The sequence below is a fragment of the Pteropus alecto genome, unplaced genomic scaffold, assembly GCF_000325575.1.
Source record: "Pteropus alecto unplaced genomic scaffold, ASM32557v1 scaffold157, whole genome shotgun sequence".
Classification (NCBI taxonomy): domain Eukaryota; kingdom Metazoa; phylum Chordata; class Mammalia; order Chiroptera; family Pteropodidae; genus Pteropus; species Pteropus alecto.
In genome coordinates, this window is record NW_006440626.1 from 2163658 (window position 1) to 2181907 (window position 18250).

The window sequence follows — 18250 nt, forward strand, 5'->3', positions numbered from 1 at the left end:
TCGAATGGCCCCGAACGCTGAACCCCCCGCAGGTACAAGCTCGGGTTCTGCCGCTTCTGCACGGTGAAGTACACCCGCAGCACCAGCGAGCTGGACAACATGTTCGTCCACCTCACCAACGTCGCCATCCAGAAACATGGGGTGAGCGCTGCGTTTCTCCTGAGCTTAGGGAAGCGGGCGGATTGTGTGGCTGGCTTTCTGTTTCTGTGGGAGACGGTGGGCTGGGCATGGCAGTACTTCCAAGATGCCCTGGCACCCGCGAGGTGTGGGAGTCCTCAGTGTCCAGCGTGGCTGTCCTGGGCCATCAGCTGAACTAGCCCACAGTGGGGGAAGGGGACTCGAGGACAAAGGAAGCCCCAAGGTCAAGCTGTGCCTCTCCAGTTCTGTGAGCTTGGGCAAGTTAATGTGGTCTCAGAGCTTCTAGTTGTAAAAGGAGAAGATGTTAGTGCTTTAGGGGTCGTTGGCCCGATTACTGAGCACACTTAGCCCCGTCATTCATCTGTTCAGTAAGTGCTGTGGGGACCTGTCTCTGCGTCGGTCCCATGCTAAGTGCTGGGGCTCAATGTGGGCAGAAACTCCCGTGGTCCCTGCTGTCATGGAACCTAGAGCCTGTGGGGAAGACAGTCGTGAGACAGCCCCACGGTGAACGTGTGGTCACCCGCTGAGGTATGCGCTCTGGTCCTAAGGAGCGCATCGCCAGAAGGGCCTGGAAAGATGACGGGGTCCCCTCGTGTAGGTGGTTGGAGAAGGCTTCCTGCAGGAGTGGTGCTTGGGCAGAGACCTGAAGTATGAGCGGGGGTATCCAGGTGGAGGTGGGGAGTGTTCCAGCAGGGGATCCCGCACGCGCCAAGGCCCTGTGGTGGGAAGGAGCGTCACAGGAGCTGAAGGGCCGTCAGGGTGGCCGGAGCCCCCAGAGTGATAGTGGTGAAGCGAGAGGTGCCTTGGCCTTGAAGGGGTCTGGGCGGCCCTCCACCGCATGTGCGCCAAGGTAGAAATGCTTACTGGTGAGAACATTCCAGAGTCAGTACTTTAAAACCATGTTCAGGTAGGAAGCCCAGGTCCCCCTGGGGCCAGGCCCACCTGGAGGAAGGAGAGGCACCCAAGGGGTGTTCTGGGGTGCTGGGCATCTCTGGGGTGCATGGCCTGAGGCCCCACCCCTATTCGCTTTGCCAGGAGGACTACAACCACATCCACGGGGGCAAGTGGACTGTGAGCAACCTGCGGCTCTACCTGGAGAGCACCCGGGGCAAGGAGGTGACCAACAAGCTGTTCGACGAGATCCACTGGATCATCGTGCAGTCGCTGAAGGCCGTGGCGGTGAGTGTCGGGCACAGAGGCAGCCGAGGGGAAGACAGCCGGCAAGATGCTTCTCGTTCTTTGCTGAAAATTGCCTGTTCCACGGTCTCACCGCCCACTTGTCTGCCAGATGCCGAGGAGATTCAGGGAGGGAGAGGGGCCCACTTCCGGCCAGGTGCTGCCCAGGTCGTGCCAGGAGCCAGGCCCTTTGCGGCAGCCACAGGCCCCGGGAGTGTCCCCGTCATCATTGGCTCTCCTTCTCCCATTAAATCAGTAACAAACGTGTTGGCAGAAGCTGGTGTTTTAGAGGACTGTCAGCAGCCCCCTCATTTTTAGGTTTTTTGCTTCGCTGTTTCACAGACATTTAGGGCCGGAGCCATGATGTTTTTGAGCCTCAAGTCTCACATTGTTGGCTGGCGTGCAGAGTTTGTGTTTCCTCTCACGGTGCTAAAGCAGCTGTTTTCGAGGGAAAGGGAAGGCGTGAGCACTGGAGCACCGGCGTGCCGGCCGCTGTCCGAGGTGCCTGTCATCCCCGATGACATAAGCAAAGCCCCAGAGCCAGGTATTGGAGGGACAGTCACTGGGGCCCCGACCTGCTCTGGGGACTCGACCTGCTCAGGGGACTCCTGACAGCCCGGCCCGTGGGAACAGCTCCCTCCGCTTGGCGGAGTCCGGGCCGTGAGATCGCTGCTCTGGGGGACATGTGCTGTGGACTCGTGTGTGGAAACGCGTGTGCGAGGCCTGCACAGGGGGAGAGCAGGGCCCTCTCCCCCGTTTGTACCTTGAAAACATCGGCTTGCAGCGACTCCCCCTGCATGCGAAAGCTTTGCAGAAAGAACTGGGCGGAGGTGATGACAGATGGAGAGGGGGCACTTCCGGGCGTTCCCTGACTTGCTCCTGCCTTCAGCGCATCCTCTCTCACTAAGTGCCACGTGAGCACTTCGTGTGTTTCCAGTCTTTGCTTTTGGTTTAAAGGAAACGTTTAATGGGAAAAAGAAAACCCAGTTTTAATGCCAAAAAAATGAAAAAAGAAAATGCAGGAACTAGCTAATCTAGTTCATTTTTGGAGAGGTGTCTTAGGGGCCGTTTCACATCCCTTACCCCACAGATGCCTCCTTGTACCTTGACAGCGCAGGTCGGGGGTCACGGTGCGGAGTGAGTGTGAGGTTCTGGGCTCAGAAGAGATTTCAAGCCAGGCCCCACCACGTGCCGACAAGTGACTTTGCACAAGGGCCCCGCCTATCGGAGCCTCTATGGAATTGGCTCCCAGGCGCCGACCTCACAGGGTTGGTGCTTAACGATGCTCTGCAGAGGTCGACATAATGATTGAGGTGGAGGTGAAGCTGGCAGTCTACGAACGTGGACCGTGGGAGTCCTAATGCCTGACTCAGCCGGCCCGCCCACACCCTCCCTAGCCTGCTCTGTCTCCCCGGTCCTGGCGAGCTTTGAGAAGTGGTTGGCTGTCGGATCACAAAATCTGTGTTCTGGCCTCAGCCCTCAGCTGTCTCACGGCGGAGTCCTCTGGCCAGAGCCTCTGGGCGTCAACTCCTGGGCCTCAGCCTCCAGAGCTGGGAAGCCGTGGGTGTCTAAGGCTCTGAGGGGGTTTGGGGCAGGGATTTACTTATTCAGTCTTTCTTCACTTAGCAAACATTTAGCCGCCCTGTTTTTACCAAGTGTGTCGTCTTTAGAGAATCGAGAGGAGAAGCAGCAGAGAAGCAGGTGGCTGCAGTGATACACGAGGTGTGGCACGGGAGGTGACGCACGTGAAAGGGCACCTGACCCAGAACACGGGACGGCAGGGAGAAGCTGGGAGCCACAGCTTGGGGGGCAGAGTGCTCGGCGGGCTGGAGACAGTGGCGTTGAGGGATGAAGAAGGGTTAGCGACTTCCTGTCCTGCAGCGGCTGTCTGGGACAGTGGTGGCAGCACTAGCCGGGCCCAACACACCAGGCTCTCGGTGGAAACGCAGTTCCACTAAATCATGTGACGAAACCACCCACCCACGCCTAGTGTCCCTCCCTGTGAGCGAGAGGCCAATGGGGCTCTTCCCCTGCTTAGCAGGAGTTTCCTGCGTTAAATCCAGTGTTTTGAGTAGAGTCCATGCGTCCACTAACATAAAAGACACCTCACTGTCGTGTCTGTATGGGTCACTCACTGTGCTGCCTGCTTGCTGGGCCTCTCCCACAGGTTTTAATTCAGGCAGCTCAGGTGGAGCCCGGGAATCTGCATTTCAAGTGAGCAGCTGGTGGGTTTTGATGCACCTGGAGAACGGTTTATGCGGTGGAACCGAATGGAAGTTGATAACCTGGCACCTCCCATCCCTAAGGGTGCGAGAGGGGACTAACAGCCTGGCGGACAGTGTTGGTTCAAGTTCTGTGATGAGGCTGCACAGCTGTGACTCCAGGTGCCCGGGCTTGGAGCTGGACCGCTGTCCACTCTGAGGACAGTCTCGTGCTCATGGAGATGCTCATTGCTCGTCGTCCGGCCTCTGATGCGTGAGGCCTGGGACACCAGTGACTGCTTTATAAATCGCCTTTCTGGGTTTGAGGAAAGCGTCCACCTCGGAGCCCTGAGGAGGGTCAGGAAGGAAGGGAGGTACGGGCTTTGAGGGTGGAGGCTGGGACCCACCGGTCATGGAGGTGAGATGACACGCCTTGGGGGCGGAGGCTCCAGGACCCGCGTCTCTGACACGCTAGTCTCTCGGGGCCTTTGACGCTGGCCGTGTAACCGGGGTCGCTCTCTCTGCAGCCGGTGATGAACAACGACAAGCACTGCTTCGAGTGCTACGGCTATGACATCATCATCGACGACAAGCTGAAGCCCTGGCTGATCGAGGTAACTTCACGACCCGTGTGCCCGTTCACCCCACGGCCTGTGCAGAGGTCGCTGCCCTGCGTCAGGGTTGCTGGCCCCCAGCCTAATGCTCCTCAGGCCGGGTGGCATGACCAGGGTCTCTGACGAGTTTTTCAAACGTAACAGGAGAGAGGTTCAGGTTTGTCTGTTTGCCGATGGTTGGAACTGAGCCCACTCGGATCCCTCACCTCCAGTGAGCTCAGTCCACAGATGAGAGCTCAGTGGCCCAGATGCCCCAGGGTGGCCCGGAAGGCGAGTCAATGCTCAGAGGCCCTGCCCTGTCCTCGGGGGACGTCATTCCCATTCAGGAAAGGAACTCACAGACCTGGAAACCCTCTGGAAGTGGTACCGTCCGGAGATAAGGAACCTTATCTTCTTTGGATGAAGACAGAGTTCAGAAGTGGATTTGTCTACCTGTTCGAGGCATAGATGAGATGTAATGGCAGCTGTTCTAGAAAGTTCTGGAGAAGGTGACATGCACACACGTCACCCTCTCCTGCGATAAGCCTGGGTGACTGCCTCAGCTGCAGTGGGTGCTGGCACACCCACTGAGGCCCTGACATGGAGCCCACCTTGATGGGTTGCCCTGCTTTGCTCTGCAGCTCGGGGGTGGAGCCCAGGGCCCTGAGGGGCACAGGGTCAGCCGTGCTGCAAGAACAAAGCCACCTGTTCTGTTGGCTCCTGTTCCCGTGTGTGCCTCTGAGTGCCGTGTCTCCTCACCACGCTCGCGGAGAGGTGGGCGGCTCAGGCCCTTGAGCTGAGCCCCATGTGAGCCAGGAAAGCCAGGTCTCCAGAGCAAGTTGTGGTGAGCGGTCCCGTGTCGGGGACGTCAGTGGGAACCCCTGCAGGAAGCTCCTGGAAGAGTCAGGTGATCGGACAGGGAGCTGTGCAGGACGGTGCAGTCCAGGTCGCTTGCTGTTACACTGCTAGTGCCCTATGCGTGTGTATGTGCGTGTGCGCGTGGAGAGGTGGGAGAGGGGAAGATATCTATAGATGTGGCTATATAAAATGTGTTTTCTCTTTTTCTATCATAATCAGAATAGCTTGAATGGACTTCAACCTTTCCTTGAGCTAGGATCTTAATTGAGAATATCCCTTCTAACAATAACATCTTTTTTTTATTTTTTTTTTAAGGCGAGGCAACCCTTGGTTGACCTCACAGACTGCAAGAACCTTGTCAACTTACGATTCCTTATTTTTTTGCTTTTTACACCTACAGCACCTGGTCTTCCTAGGTGGTCTCCCATCCAAGTACTAACCAGGCTCGACCCTGCTTAGCTTCCGAGATCAGACGGGATCGGGTTTGTTCAGGGTGGCATGGCTGTAGACACATAATAACATCTAAATTTTATCACCTTCGTAATGAGAATCGTGGTATTGGGGTACACTACGTAGTAATTTCAAGGGCGCCTGAAGTCCACGCTCCCTTTCACTGCACATGAAATAGCCCATGTCCTGCTAGAGCCGAAGGACATCTGACCCTGGCAGAAACCCAAAGGACTTGCAGATCTGCTCCCTCTGCTGTCCCGTGACCTTAGAAAACGGCTCGCCAAGGCCATCGCTATTGTGCCTGAAGCGAGAGTAAAGAGGTGGTGACTGAGGGCTTGGGGGAGTCTCCACGGAGTAAGCGTCTGCATGTCACCGGGCACATTTTCTGGCATTGCTTAGCTCCTGAGAGGCCTGAGGGCACTAACTTCCCATGTATTGGGTGGGTTTCATTTGAGTCAGAATGTTGCTTTAGAGGTGAGGTATTGTTCTCTCAGCAAAAAGGGGGCTCACGGCCTTTGCTTCAGCTCCACAGTGCTGCTCGTCCAGGGTCATTTGAGTCACTGGTTCTAGGAGAGCTCTGGGCGGCTTTTGGTACTTAGGACAGAGCTCACACACAGGTTGACACTGACATCGTATTTGTGATATATGTTGACCTAAAATTTTTATTCATGCGATGACCAATTTGTACTTCATAATCTTAATCCTGTCTTTAAATGTTATTTATGCTTCATCTAACAGCTAATGAAAGTAGATCACAAAGTGCTTCTGCGACAAGGTGCCCTGAGACATTTCACATCAGCAGTATGAAATTGCAGCTTTACCTAAATGCATGGCAGCTGAGTAAGTGACACAGGTGAAGAGCGTGGCTTCTCTCCTCTCACAGGTCAATGCGTCCCCATCCCTCAGCTCCAGCACTGCCAGCGACCGGGTCCTGAAGTACGGCTTGGTCAGCGACACCCTGAACATCGCGGTCCCTGGTGGCATGGTTCCGGACTGCAGATGGAACAAATCGCCTCCAAAGGAAGTTCTTGGCAATTACGAAATCCTGTGAGTTTTCATGTGACTTTGCTGTCACCCTCGTGTGTTTCAGACTGAGGGGTGCTTGGATTTTCTGGGTGTACATGGGCTCGCCATATGTAGACAGAGTATTTCATTTGTTAATGACGTCATGGGATGGAAACGTGTCTGGGTGCTAAACCAGGCCTCTGGTCTTTTGCTTAAAAAATATCAGTGAAGTGCTTGCCACATGCCCAGCACGGGCCGAGGTTCTGGGCCAGGCAGGAGCAGGAGAGGCCTACGGCTTATCCTCGCCCAGGTCACTGTTGGGCAGAGAGGCCCGGCTCGTGCCCCGGCTCCCGCTGTTGGAACTGGAGGACACCCAGGAACCCTGGAGCTCTTCGGGCCTCAGTCTGTACACCCTTCGAATGGGGATAATGCGACCCGACTTAGAGAGTTGGGAAGGAAAGAAATGATGACAACGGCTAATCAGGGCTCACCACATACCAGCCGCTGCCGAGTGCTTCGTGCACTGTCACGCGTTGTTTCCCCAGCAGCCTTGTGAGGTGAGTGTTATCAGGTCCATTTGACAGATGCGGAAACAAAGGCTTAGAGAGGTTAAGTGACGAGTTGGTAGTGACGAAAAGCGGGAAGAGAGCCCAGCAGGAGGGCGGGGGCTGAACATAGTACGACTCGTTCACACCGTGGACTGGCAGGCGGCCATTCACCAGCCGGACCTGGAGCTGCGCCGGGGGGCCCGGGGGCCGCGGCAGGAAAGCAGGCTGCAGAAAGGGGCGCGTCATGATCCTGGAAAGATAAGCAGTGACCGCAGCACCCCCTTGCGTGAGGCGCATGTCCATGTGTGGTGGCTTACATGGCATCGGGTGAGCGGGGACACGTGGAAGGACACGCCTGGTGCTGCTGCTGGGGCCAGGGTGGAAGGCGAGCCAAGGACGGGAGCCGGGGAGACCGTGGAGCCGAAGGACCGTCCGTGTCAGGCTCTCGCCAACGCTCCGCAGCAGCGGAAGTGTGCGTTCGATTTAGCGTTTTTAAGAAGGAAAGGGCGAACTAGTTAGCGGACCTCACACAGGCACGCAGACCCCAGGCTCACAGCTGGTGAGCGCTGCTGGCGTGGGGACTTGAACCCCCGTCCCCCCATTTCTCTGCCCGAGGAAGGCTCCAGTGTGGAGCTGAGAGAGCTGAGTGCCACCATCCGGGACCCGCTCCCCCACCGCTTAAGGCGACCTCCAGGTCAAGGATCCCGTTGTCGGCTTACAGCCGCGGCCTCTGGCAGCAGTCCATGGCAGCGGCGGTGGCAGTGGCAGGCTGCTGGTGCTAGGGGAGGAGGCGGGGGCCCTGCGGGGTGCAAGGCCCTGGCACCCGGTGCTCGGTGCTCTGCCGCCCTCCCGGCCCGCAAGCCGCGGGGCCTCACTCTGTGTCCACTCCCTGCGCAGCGCTCTGCGGTGCCCCGTCTGCTCTCACAGCCTTCACGAATGCTGTCCTGGGCCCCGGACAGTCTGCCAGACGAGGTGGGGGCCGAGAAGAGCCACCCTGTCTGACCGTCCTCTGTGTTAGCTCTGTCAGTGACCACGCCGCCCCTGGGAACAGCCTTTCCCAGAAGCCAGCTGCTTGCCAGGTCATTTCTGTTTGTTTTGTGCATTTAAGCTCCACAGACCAGCACAAATGCTGAGTGAAACTGGTAACCCGTACGTGGTTCTTTCCTCCGTGCTTTAGTAGATTCTCGCTGCGCGCACACCCACCCCGTGAAGGAGGTGCTGGGGTGGCCGTGAGCCACAGGGGCAGAGCCCTGCAGCCCCTGCGACAGCGAGGCAGACACACAGCAGGCAGCAGAGCCAGCACATAGGAACGGGGGCCCGGGGGCTCCCGCCGTCCCTGGGGTGGGAGAGGCGGGGAGGCTTCTTGGGAGAACCCCCACAGGCGGAACCTTCAGGGTCCCTGGGGAGCCCTCCCTCTGCATTGTCTCTCTTTAGGGAAACAGGGAGGAAAGGGGGCACACGTGCTGTCGCCCTAGTGTCCCCACCCTGGCAGCGGGAAGCCCTGTAGCACCTGCCACACGGACAGCAGTCTGCTGGCCTTCTGCCCGCCCTTCCCTTCCAGCCTCGTTGGCCACGAGGAGCACGATGCAGTAAACACACCTCCACCCTCAGAAGTTTCTGACCCACACTACACATCATACTCAACCGGTAGATTCTGATTCGGAGAATAAACATAACAAATACCCTTTTCCAGAGGTCAGCAAAATCAGCCAGTGCAGCATAACTGAGCACGTTAGCACCCTTCGCGTGTGAGGCGAGGGTCTGCGTGTGGCAGGGGCCGCAGGGCGCGTGACCAGCGCACACACCGCCCGTGAAGGTGTTTGAAGAGGGAACGGGAAGTGTTCCCGCTCCTCCGATCTGCAGGGTCGAAAGTTCCACGAGCCTGAAGTCCCGGGTTTCATTTACTCCTGCCTCTGCCACGCACCAGCCGCGTGACCTCAGCGCGGTGCACGTCTGCAAGCCCGTTTCCTCCGGTAGGAAGTGGAAAGGTGACTCCATCCGCCAGAGCCCATGTGGCGCCAGGGCCTGCAGTGGATGCGGCGGCACTCCACCGCCATCATGGGACCCCGCGAGGGGGCCCCACTGCACGAGCAAGGCCAGGGACAACCCAGATGCCACAGCTGGTCAGGGACGGTGCGGTCCAGCCTGTTCCTCCTGCTGCAGAAGCCCAGGCCGCACCTCCTCCGCAGGCCGTCACTCAGTACCACGCAGGCCCGACGCATCGTCCTTCCTGGGGCGCCAGGTCGCAGCTGCTGGAGGGGTCACCGGCCCCTCCCGTGAGCGAACTGCGGAACCCTGGCCTGGCCTCCTGCTGGACAGGCCTCTCTCAGCCCCTGCCTTACCTGGAGCGGGCTTAGTCATACCTGCCCCCACATGCTGTGTGCAAAGTATTTCCCGTGTTCAGTTCTCTCCCTCACTGTCCTGCTGTCTCATTCACGTTTCCTTTGGGGGTCATTGCCACATTCGATCTGGTGGCCTGTATAAAATGTCAGCTCTGAGGGCTGCGGACTGTCCACAGCAACAGTTTAACAGGATTGCGCACACATGCCCGTGGGCTCTGGTGCTGTTTGGTGGGTTGCCAAGGCCGCCTGGGAGGCAGGTGGGCTGGAGGCATGTGGGGCAGGGACGAGGCTGCTTCTCTGGGTGACTGCAGCCCAATGGCCGTCCTGGGCGCTGGATTCTGGAGATTCTCTTTGTTCCTCTGTCGCTAGGTACGATGAGGAGCTGGCGCAGGGGGACGGGGCTGACCGAGAGCTGAGAACTAGATCAAGCCAGTCGCTAGGGTCCAAAGGGGGCCGGTCGAGAGACCCAGGGAGGACCATCTCCACAAGCTGGAAGTGACCACCAGAAAGAGCGCGACTCCAGACTGGACCCTACCAGAACCATTAACTGTGCCCGGGCCTTCGCCAGAGGCCGATTTTGACATTTCTCTTTTCTAGAGCTTATTTCTTTTCCTAAGCCCTGTAAATAAATAAAAGCTCTTCTTTGGACGGTTGAGGAGTCCATTCCCGGGGAACTTTACTCACACTCACAATACTTCCGACACCGAACGTGTGGGGATTTATCTATTCTCCAGCCAGATCTGGGTGTCCTGCAATTCAGTTCTGACGCTATCTACCTGGAGATGGTGGCAGATCCCACAGGTTAAGGGTTCAGGTTCCACAAGACTGTCCTCCACTCCTGCAACTTCAGATGCCAGTCACAAGTCTGGGCTGCCACCTGTGTGTCCGACCAACCGGCTGTAGGTTCCTGCAGCCCTCTCAAGGGTTGGGTTAATTTGCAAGAGTGGCTCACAACTCAGGAAAAGTTGACTTACAGGATTATTGGCTTATTATAAAGAACACAACTCAGGAACTGCCAGAAGGCACAGGTTCACAGGACAAGGTTTGGTGGGGGGACGCAGGACTTCCATGCCCTGCCCAGACATGATGATTGATTAAATCATTGACCATTGATGCTTGGTTCAACCTCCAGCCCTTCTCCCTTCCCCAGATACTGAAGGATAGGCCTGACGGTGCCAACCCTGTGATCATGTGCTGTGTTCCCCTGGCAGCCAGCCCCATCCGAGGCTACCCAGGAGCCCCCACACCAGGCCTGCCTTAGTGCAAACTCTGGCTCAGTTGCAAGGGGCTTGTTATGCATAACAAAAGGCACACATTTCACCCCTCTGTGCTGGAGCCATTTCAGGAACTGTGAACAGAGCTATATATTATAACGAAAAGATGCCCCTGGAGCTCTTAGGAAGGAAATTACAAGGGTTTTAGGAGCGATGTGCCAGGAACTGAGGTGAAGAGCAAATACATATTATTATAAATCACAACATCACAGTCTTTCAGTAGGGCTGGAAGAACTAACTAAATGTACGAAACTAGCTCAGCAGAAAGTAAGCTTCAGCATGTGATCTAGCTTAAAGTATTCATGTTTTTAAAATTTTGCACTAAATTAAAACCAAAACCTGGATGTCTTACAGACTCATGCTGCTGTGAGAAAGCAAGATTTGTAATCTGACAGCTAATTTGGTTTCATTCCTTTTGACTCTGATTTTGAGGAAAACGAGCAGTTAGAAAGATTCCTCGGTAATTTGTCTTTACAAAGGCCTTTGTCTAGGTGTTGTGGGTCTTGGTTGTGTAGGTGAGTCACTCCATCAGATGAAACCAGGTCGGTCCTGCCGTGTGGCTCATATGACAGCATCTGGATGTGCTGCAGCAGAGGTAAGCACTGTTGGCAGCCCAGAGCGGGGACAAGCTCTCCATGTGTGTTTATAGGAAGCCATCCTGGACAGTGGTGACTTACAGAAAAACATGGGAGGAAACCTCGGCTGGGCAGAGTGACCGACGCATTCGAATAATCCTGAGACGATGTTATTCTTAAGAGTCTTTACTGAGATCATATCGATGCCTGTTTACTGGTGCTTCATTCACTGTCTAGAATTTATGTTTAAAACTCCCCACCCACTTTTTGTGATGATGTTAGTATTGGGATTTTGTTCTCACAGTATTACCCTGGGGACATATTTCAGATAGAGGTCTCTCCCGTACCCATGCATTTAAAACTCCCCACCTACTTTTTGTGGTGATGTTATATTGGAATTTTGTTCTCACAGTATTACCCTGGGAACATATTTCAGATAGAGGTCTCTCCCGTACCCATGCGTGAACATGTGTCACTTTTACATGGCATGTGTGTGTGTCTCTGTGCCCACATGCACCCACATATGCTTAACGATGTCTCACTGCCACTTAGGGAAAAGGTCCTTTTAAATGAACATGGCACTGTGTAAAGTGAGAGAAGCATAATGAAATGGTATTTAGTCAGAATCCCAATAAATTGCATTTTGGGGGGATTTGTGTGCTGTGTTCACTTTAAGTGTGAAGTTCCAGCTCATAACTCTGACGTGTGTGTGCCTGGCCCTCATTCCTCGACATTTAGGGCTAATGGCGATGTGGGGTGTGGCTCTGAACCTCTGGGCTCTGCTGCTGATGAGTGTCCCACGGCTGTTGGTGGCTCTTTGAACCTTTGCTACCTGTGTATGAAAAGGATTAATTACATTCACCTCAGAAATCACAAGTGCCACTGCCTGCCCGGCTGGCTCTTGTCACAGCTCTGCGTTTTCTTACCAGGAGGGGGCGCCATCCCCCTGACCGGGCCTCGCCCCGGGCTTCCCCACACAGCTTGTCCCCGCACTGGTTCTGACAGCCCAGGTGCCCCGTTAAGCTGTTTTATGTTTGCCTCTCAGACATAGCTGGGGGAGGGGGGGTGTCCCTGGCCGGGAATGCTGACCCCTGAGTGAAGAAGGGAGTGAGATCATCGGTTTGCTGCTGACCAGGTTGTGAGGTGAGAACAAGTGTCTGCTAAACAGATTTGTGTCAAATATTGACTGTTCCATCAGCGGTGTTATGTTCTGGAGCAGATGCTTCCTCCGACACTTCCAGAGCACACACGGGTAGGAAGTGCGTGGGGTCTGAAGCCGGCTTGGAAAGTTACAGGCCTGCGGACAGACAGCTCATCACTCCTGCAGTGGCCCCCCTTGGAGTATTCCAGAATGACAATTTCTGATGCCTTATCAGCTCCTGTTGTTTGCTTTCCTTTTGATGAGGGGTGTTTACAAAATCTGAGGGTTGCACCATCTGGTCATTTTCACAATGAGTCTTTTTATTTGATTTGCTTGATTTTTTTCCCAGAGTAAACCTATCATTTGCCTGCTTCTCAAACGGGCTACTCATTGGGGCTACTCCCCCAATGTTCCTTGGTGGGTTCTCAAACCAGGAATGCAGGTATTTTCCTAAGTGTCCCCCCTCCCCCAGCTCAGCGTCCCCAGGCCCCGTGACAGGCTTCTCACTCCGTCTGCCACCTGGACCACTGCTGGAGTGCCCGCCAGTCAGCCTACAGCCATGTCACATCCACTTGGGACCCCCACTCCAGCCAGCGGGGTCTTCTGACTTGCGGCCACCTCTTCCTGACGTGCAGTGGTTCCTTATCGCAGTCCACAAAGCCTCCTGTCCGTGGAGGCCCTCTGCACACACCGTCGCCACCTTCCCCAAACTCACCTGCATCATCATCCCTTAGGAGACTGGCAAATTCCTCCCTCCATCCAGGCCCCATTTCCAGCTCCGCTCTCTCTCCCAGGAAGCCAGCGGTGGTGTTTCCTCTGAGCCGCCTGGCCCTTGGTCTCTCCCATCAGGCCAAGAGCCTCCCACGGTCCAGGGAGGCAGGGGAGGGCCTGCCGCAGAGACCCGTCCAGCTCACCTCTGGGCTCAGTGCCTGGTGCTGCTCAGTGACCAGGGACCCACAGGGTGTCCACTGTGTCATTTAATGCGAGCCGGTCCAAGCGGAGTGCCCTCGGGGCATCTCAGGACACTTTGTGAGGAAGCGGGAGCGGTATCCAATTTTGTTTCCTGTTTCTCATTTAGGAAGACGAGGTATTTTTTGTCTTTTCTGATTTGCCCCGGCCTGAACCATATTGTATCTCATATGTTTTTAAGTTAAAAATAGCATTCCGGGGCTTCTGTGCCTGGGATGGTCCAGAGCGCCGTTTCGTGCTCACTGCTCCCACAGCCGTGGTGCTCCCTGAGCAGGCATGAGCCTGGGGGACTGCAGTGTCCCTTGCAGGGAGCCACGGGCTTCCCCTGCCTGCCGCTTGTCCAATTATTTTTCTTTTTCAAGTTTAACTCCTTTGATTTTTCTTATACAAAAATGATGCGCGGTAGCCCCATGCGAAGTCCGGGTTCTCTTCCTGGTCCCTCAGGTGGGTCATAACGAGACAGCAAATTCCTGAGCAAAGTCTCCATCCAGGGAGGAGTCAGGACTGTGGAATGGAACGGCGCTGTGCAGCCGTGGCCCAGGTGTGGCAGGCCTTGCCACCTGCAGCAGCAGCAGCTTCTTGGGCAGGGGGACCAGTGCACTACACACAGCCGTGGTGGCAGGGGCCAGTTGGGGGCTTGCTGGCTTTGTTCCTGGTGACCTTCTACACTGGGGTGTTGGAAGCTTGGCCAAGGTGGTGGCCTTGTGGATGGCAGCAGCAACTTCCTTCGAGTGGCCTCCACTGCCAGCCAGGGCTTTGAACCTGGGGCTGGCTCTACCTCTGCAGGAGCATCACCCTCAAAACCTCAACTTTGAGGGACATCAATGACCTTAGACCCTGCCCCTCAGAATGCGACCTTATTTGGAAATTGGGTCTTTGCAGGGGTAATTAGTTCAGGAACTCAAGATGAGGTCATCTCAGAGGGCCTTTGTTTTGTCTTGGTCTCAACAACTGGTGTTATTGCCGGACCAGCCCTTGTGGTTCTTATTGTGATTGCAAGATGCCCTTCAGCAATGACCTTCAGGGCCACACAGCAGAGTGGGGTAGGGGGGTATGTATGGGCTGGGTGTTCCGCTTTTATTGGGGTGGAGGATGGGGGCCTAGGGTTTTGCGGGCTCACTCTTTACCGGCAAATGTAAAACCTAGGAGCAGGTTGCCCAATGGTCATGGTCTGTTATTGAAATCAACCAAGATCTCTAAACAAAGGAAGCTCAGTGGGGTGTAGAGACCTGGCTCTTTGTCTAGTCTCCTGGCTGGAAAAGTATTTATTCAAGATAGCCAGTGGGTGATTCTCTGACAGGGATATCTCACCATCAGAGCTTAAGTCAGGCACTTGCATTACAAAAAAGGAAAAAACAAAACACAACACAATGTCAGGCTTGCACAACAGCCCTAAATCTAATGACTAGTGTTCTTATCAGAATTGGAGAGGGCAGGGACAATCAGACAAGGCCACTTGAAGACCAATTGGAGAGAGGCTGCCCCCAGCTGCGGAAGCTGAGGGAGCCAGGCAGTGCAGGCCACACCAGAAGCTGGGACACAGGCCGGAACCAGTTCTCCCTCAGAGGGAACCGAGCCTGAGGGTACCTTGGTTTTAGGCCCTGGCCTCCAAAACTGAAAGAATCAATATCTGTTGTTTTCAGCGCCGCCCCCCACCCCACCCTGGTAATTTGTTACAGCAGCCCCAGGAGGCTCATGAGTGCTGAAGGGGAGAGAGAGCTCCAGGGACTTGGTCTTTGACCAGGTGGCTCACTGGTGACAGGTGACACACCTTGTACTCAGTTTGCCTCCACTGCCCCAGGCCTCAGCCCTGCCCAGCCTCAAGATGAAGCCGCAAGGGCTGGGGGTAGGGGCGGGGGTGTCGCAGAGCTGGCGTGCCCTTGGAGAAGTGTCACATTTTGTGCTTCTCTCTTCCCAGGTCCCAGGCTACCACTGCCCGACTGAGTGTCCTTTGTCCTTTAGTTCCTCTCTCACCTAAGCATCCTACCAATTTAGATGCTTCAGAGAAAGCCAGCATTTTCTGTTTTGTTTTGGTTTTTTGAGTAACGTGATGCTATGCATAAATATAATTACTGATGTAGATTGTGAACGACTCCCTTGCCCAAATGACAGCGCGAAAACAATATAAGTGAAGCCACCGTAACACGGAGCCGGAGCTGCCACCCCAGAGGAACTGCCTTGCACGTCTCATGCCTCAAACCTCTGGAATGTTAAAACAGGGCAGAATAACCTTTGGACTGGGCCTGAAGAACTGTTTGCAAAGATAACAAGAAAGCAGACATGACTACCAGCCTGGTGGCCACTGGACTGAAAGTTAAACGCATTCTTTAGAATGAGTGTCACTACGGTAGCTTATTGCACTAATGGAAATGCCCTCCTCCCGGGGATGTGGTGTCCCCGTCCCTTTCTCATGAACACCTCTTGCCTTTGTCTCCTGATTGGAACACTGCTTGGGTTTCTGCCTCAATCGGTGCTTCCCGAATAGCTGTTCGTTTCTGATCTCCAACAAACGCTTGTTGCCTGTCCCTTCGGCCTTTGCCTGGCCATCTCCGCTCTCCCTTGGGACACGATGCCCATTCCGGCTGGAACAGTGCTCTGGACTGGCTCGGAGTTCCAGGCGTGCCTCCCACCTACCCACCCACAGAGCAGGGGGGCTGTGGTCGCGCATCCACTCTATCCCCAGGCCTGAGGTTCTGCCAACCTGGGGTAGCCCCCAGACAGTCATCAAGTGGCGAGGGGTGAAGAAAAGACATCTGAGAAGGGGTCCACAGAGGCATTAGGGACTGTTCTAGCCGGAGAGACCACGAGTGGTGGCCTTCTGTCCTCTGACATTGTCCCCGAGGAGGAGCGAGCAGCCTTGACGGCCCACAGCGGGCCTGGCCCGCGCAGCTCGATGCCGTCCTGTGGGACGTGAACACGGACCACACGCGGGCATCGTCCAAGCCACAAAGATGACCAACCATCCTCGGTCCCAGCTACACGTGTGCCTGCTGCCTCGCCCACCGCAGCTGTGGCCTCGCTGGCGGCGGCCTTCCGGGGCAGATGAGGTTTGTGAAGACACCTGATGGTAGACGCCCCCTCCCCTTCCCCGAGAACGGCCAATCCAGAGCGAAGCCCCGCCTCCTCGGGCCTCCAGCATCAGCCCGCACGCCCCAGCACCCCTTAGCGAGTCCTCCCTGACGCCCTCTCACCCGCTGCCCGTGGCTCCCAGGGGACGTTCTCCCAGACAGCAAGCCACTCACCCGTTCGCCCACCGGGGTGCTCCTGGCCGTCTTTGCAGGGAGAACTTGAGAATGTGACAATCTTTAAGGATTTAGCATGGGAACTTTCACTAGTTAGACATGGCGAAGTTTAAAGACTGATTTCTTCCCCGAGGTGGGCAGGGGTCCGGTTTAATCTTGGATAACAGGTAAACGCGTTTTTTTCCTCTTCCGGTTGGTGCTGCAGGTGCTGTGAGTGGGGAGCAAATAACGGCGGTGGAAGCTGGCCCTGGGCGTTGGATGTCCCTGCACAGGGACAATGCCCCACCTTCGCTTTGAAGTTGGGGAAGGACCAGGCAGGCCTGGGCGCTGCTGGGGGCAAAGGTGTAGCTATTTAACGTTTTTACAAGTTACATTTCCCACAAAGCCTTAAGGGCCTACTCAATAAAAAAAAGAAATTACCAGCACCTAATTTGGGAACTATGTGATGGTGCCCAGTCCTTCACACGGTCGGTGGGGCGGGGCTCCCCAAGGTCACACAGCTATTGAAGGACAGAGGCTGCACTGGGATCCAGGGCCTGTGACTTTGTACCTGGCTCTTTCCAGTGTGGGTGCAGCCTCCCATAAGACAGGCAGGGGTGGAGGCTGTGTCAGCAGAGAAATACCGGGTCGCAGTGGCAGCTGGACCTTACCCAGGGATTGAAATGGGAGGCTTTAAAATCGATTAATATTGGCAGCCGCTAACCATAGATAAGGTCTGGGAAATGGGAAGTGCAGAAGGGTGACCGCAGCGGGTAATGGAACAAGGACAGAACCGGGTGTCAGAAGATCCAGAAGATCTATCCCCCCCGCTTGGTTGCTTTGTGACTGTGAGCAGGTTGGTCACTTAGCCTTTCTGAGCTTTGTTTCCTCATCTGCCAGGTGATTATAACCTGTGCCCTGTCCGCTTCACATAGGCATTATGGGAAAGGGAAGATGATTGCTGAAGTGCCAAACCAGTATTACAATGTTTGCGGTCACTTTTGTTTTAAGACCTGGTTGCCTGCCCTCAACAAGATAGATAAACTGTTTCTTGTAAGGACCAGGCATTTGCAGCAGTGAGAGAGCATAGGCTCAGGGCTAGAGAACTGGCAAGAGCAATGTCTGCTCCAACAGTCATGCTCCGGGCAGCCGGGCGACCTGGCGCGGCTTCTTTGGCTTGTGTCTTAAAGAATGAAGGTCAGACGCGGTTCCATAGTGTAGCGGTCCGCACGTCTGCTTTACATGCAGAAGGTCCTGGGGTTCACATCCCAGGTGGAGCCATGGACCATGCCCCGGGTGTGCCAGGCCCCCTGAGTGTGCAGGGAGCGCCAGGCCCCGGAAGCATGCCGAGAGCATGTGCTAAGCAGGGTCGGGCCTGGTTAGTACTTGGGTGGGAGACCACCTAAGATAGACCAGGTGCTATAGGCATAAATAATAAATTTTTAAAAAATAATTAAATAAAATAATTTTAAAAAAAAAGAATGAGGATAAACTGCAGGGAAGGCAGGGGAATAGTGGAGGGCCATTTCAGAAAGATGGTTCCAGGCCAGATTATGAAGGATCTTAGATACCAGGCTAAAAGAATTTGGACGAATTCCGTAGGCGCTAGGGAGCCATTGAATGTTTTTGAGGAGTAGAGTGACGAGATGGGGGTTAGAGATGTGACTCTGGGGGCTGGTCAGAGGATGATCAAGGTGGGGAGAGGCTGGCAGGAAGCACAGCCGTGAAGAGCTGACGCTGTGAGCTGAGGGGGACACTG

At 55.4% G+C, this 18250-nt stretch overlaps 1 protein-coding gene and 1 non-coding gene across 30 annotated transcripts in view; one reads left to right on the top strand and one right to left on the bottom strand.

Moving 5' to 3' along the window:
- TTLL1 (tubulin tyrosine ligase like 1) overlaps positions 1 to 18250 on the top strand; it is a 41003-nt gene that overhangs the window by 15626 nt on the left and 7127 nt on the right. For 16 of the 29 annotated variants that reach the window (XM_015593586.2, XM_025050589.1, XM_025050597.1 and 13 more), the window contains 6 exons: positions 33 to 141; positions 1174 to 1317; positions 4043 to 4129; positions 4274 to 4399; positions 6300 to 6463; positions 8412 to 9515. In XM_015593586.2, coding sequence (XP_015449072.1) covers positions 33 to 141; positions 1174 to 1317; positions 4043 to 4129; positions 4274 to 4399; positions 6300 to 6463; positions 8412 to 8562 — 781 coding nt within the window. In that variant the 3' untranslated portion in view covers positions 8563 to 9515. Of the gene's footprint in view, positions 1 to 32; positions 142 to 1173; positions 1318 to 1656; positions 1859 to 3481; positions 3890 to 4042; positions 4130 to 4273; positions 4400 to 6299; positions 6464 to 8403; positions 9516 to 9680; positions 9986 to 15313; positions 16938 to 18250 lie in introns of those variants that run through there. The other 13 variants (XR_003047942.1, XM_015593571.2, XM_025050591.1 and 10 more) reach the window with 13 other exon arrangements.
- On the bottom strand, positions 5358 to 5476 carry LOC112484273. Its single transcript, XR_003047974.1, has one exon. It is a non-coding gene; the product is annotated as a 5S ribosomal RNA (ribosomal RNA).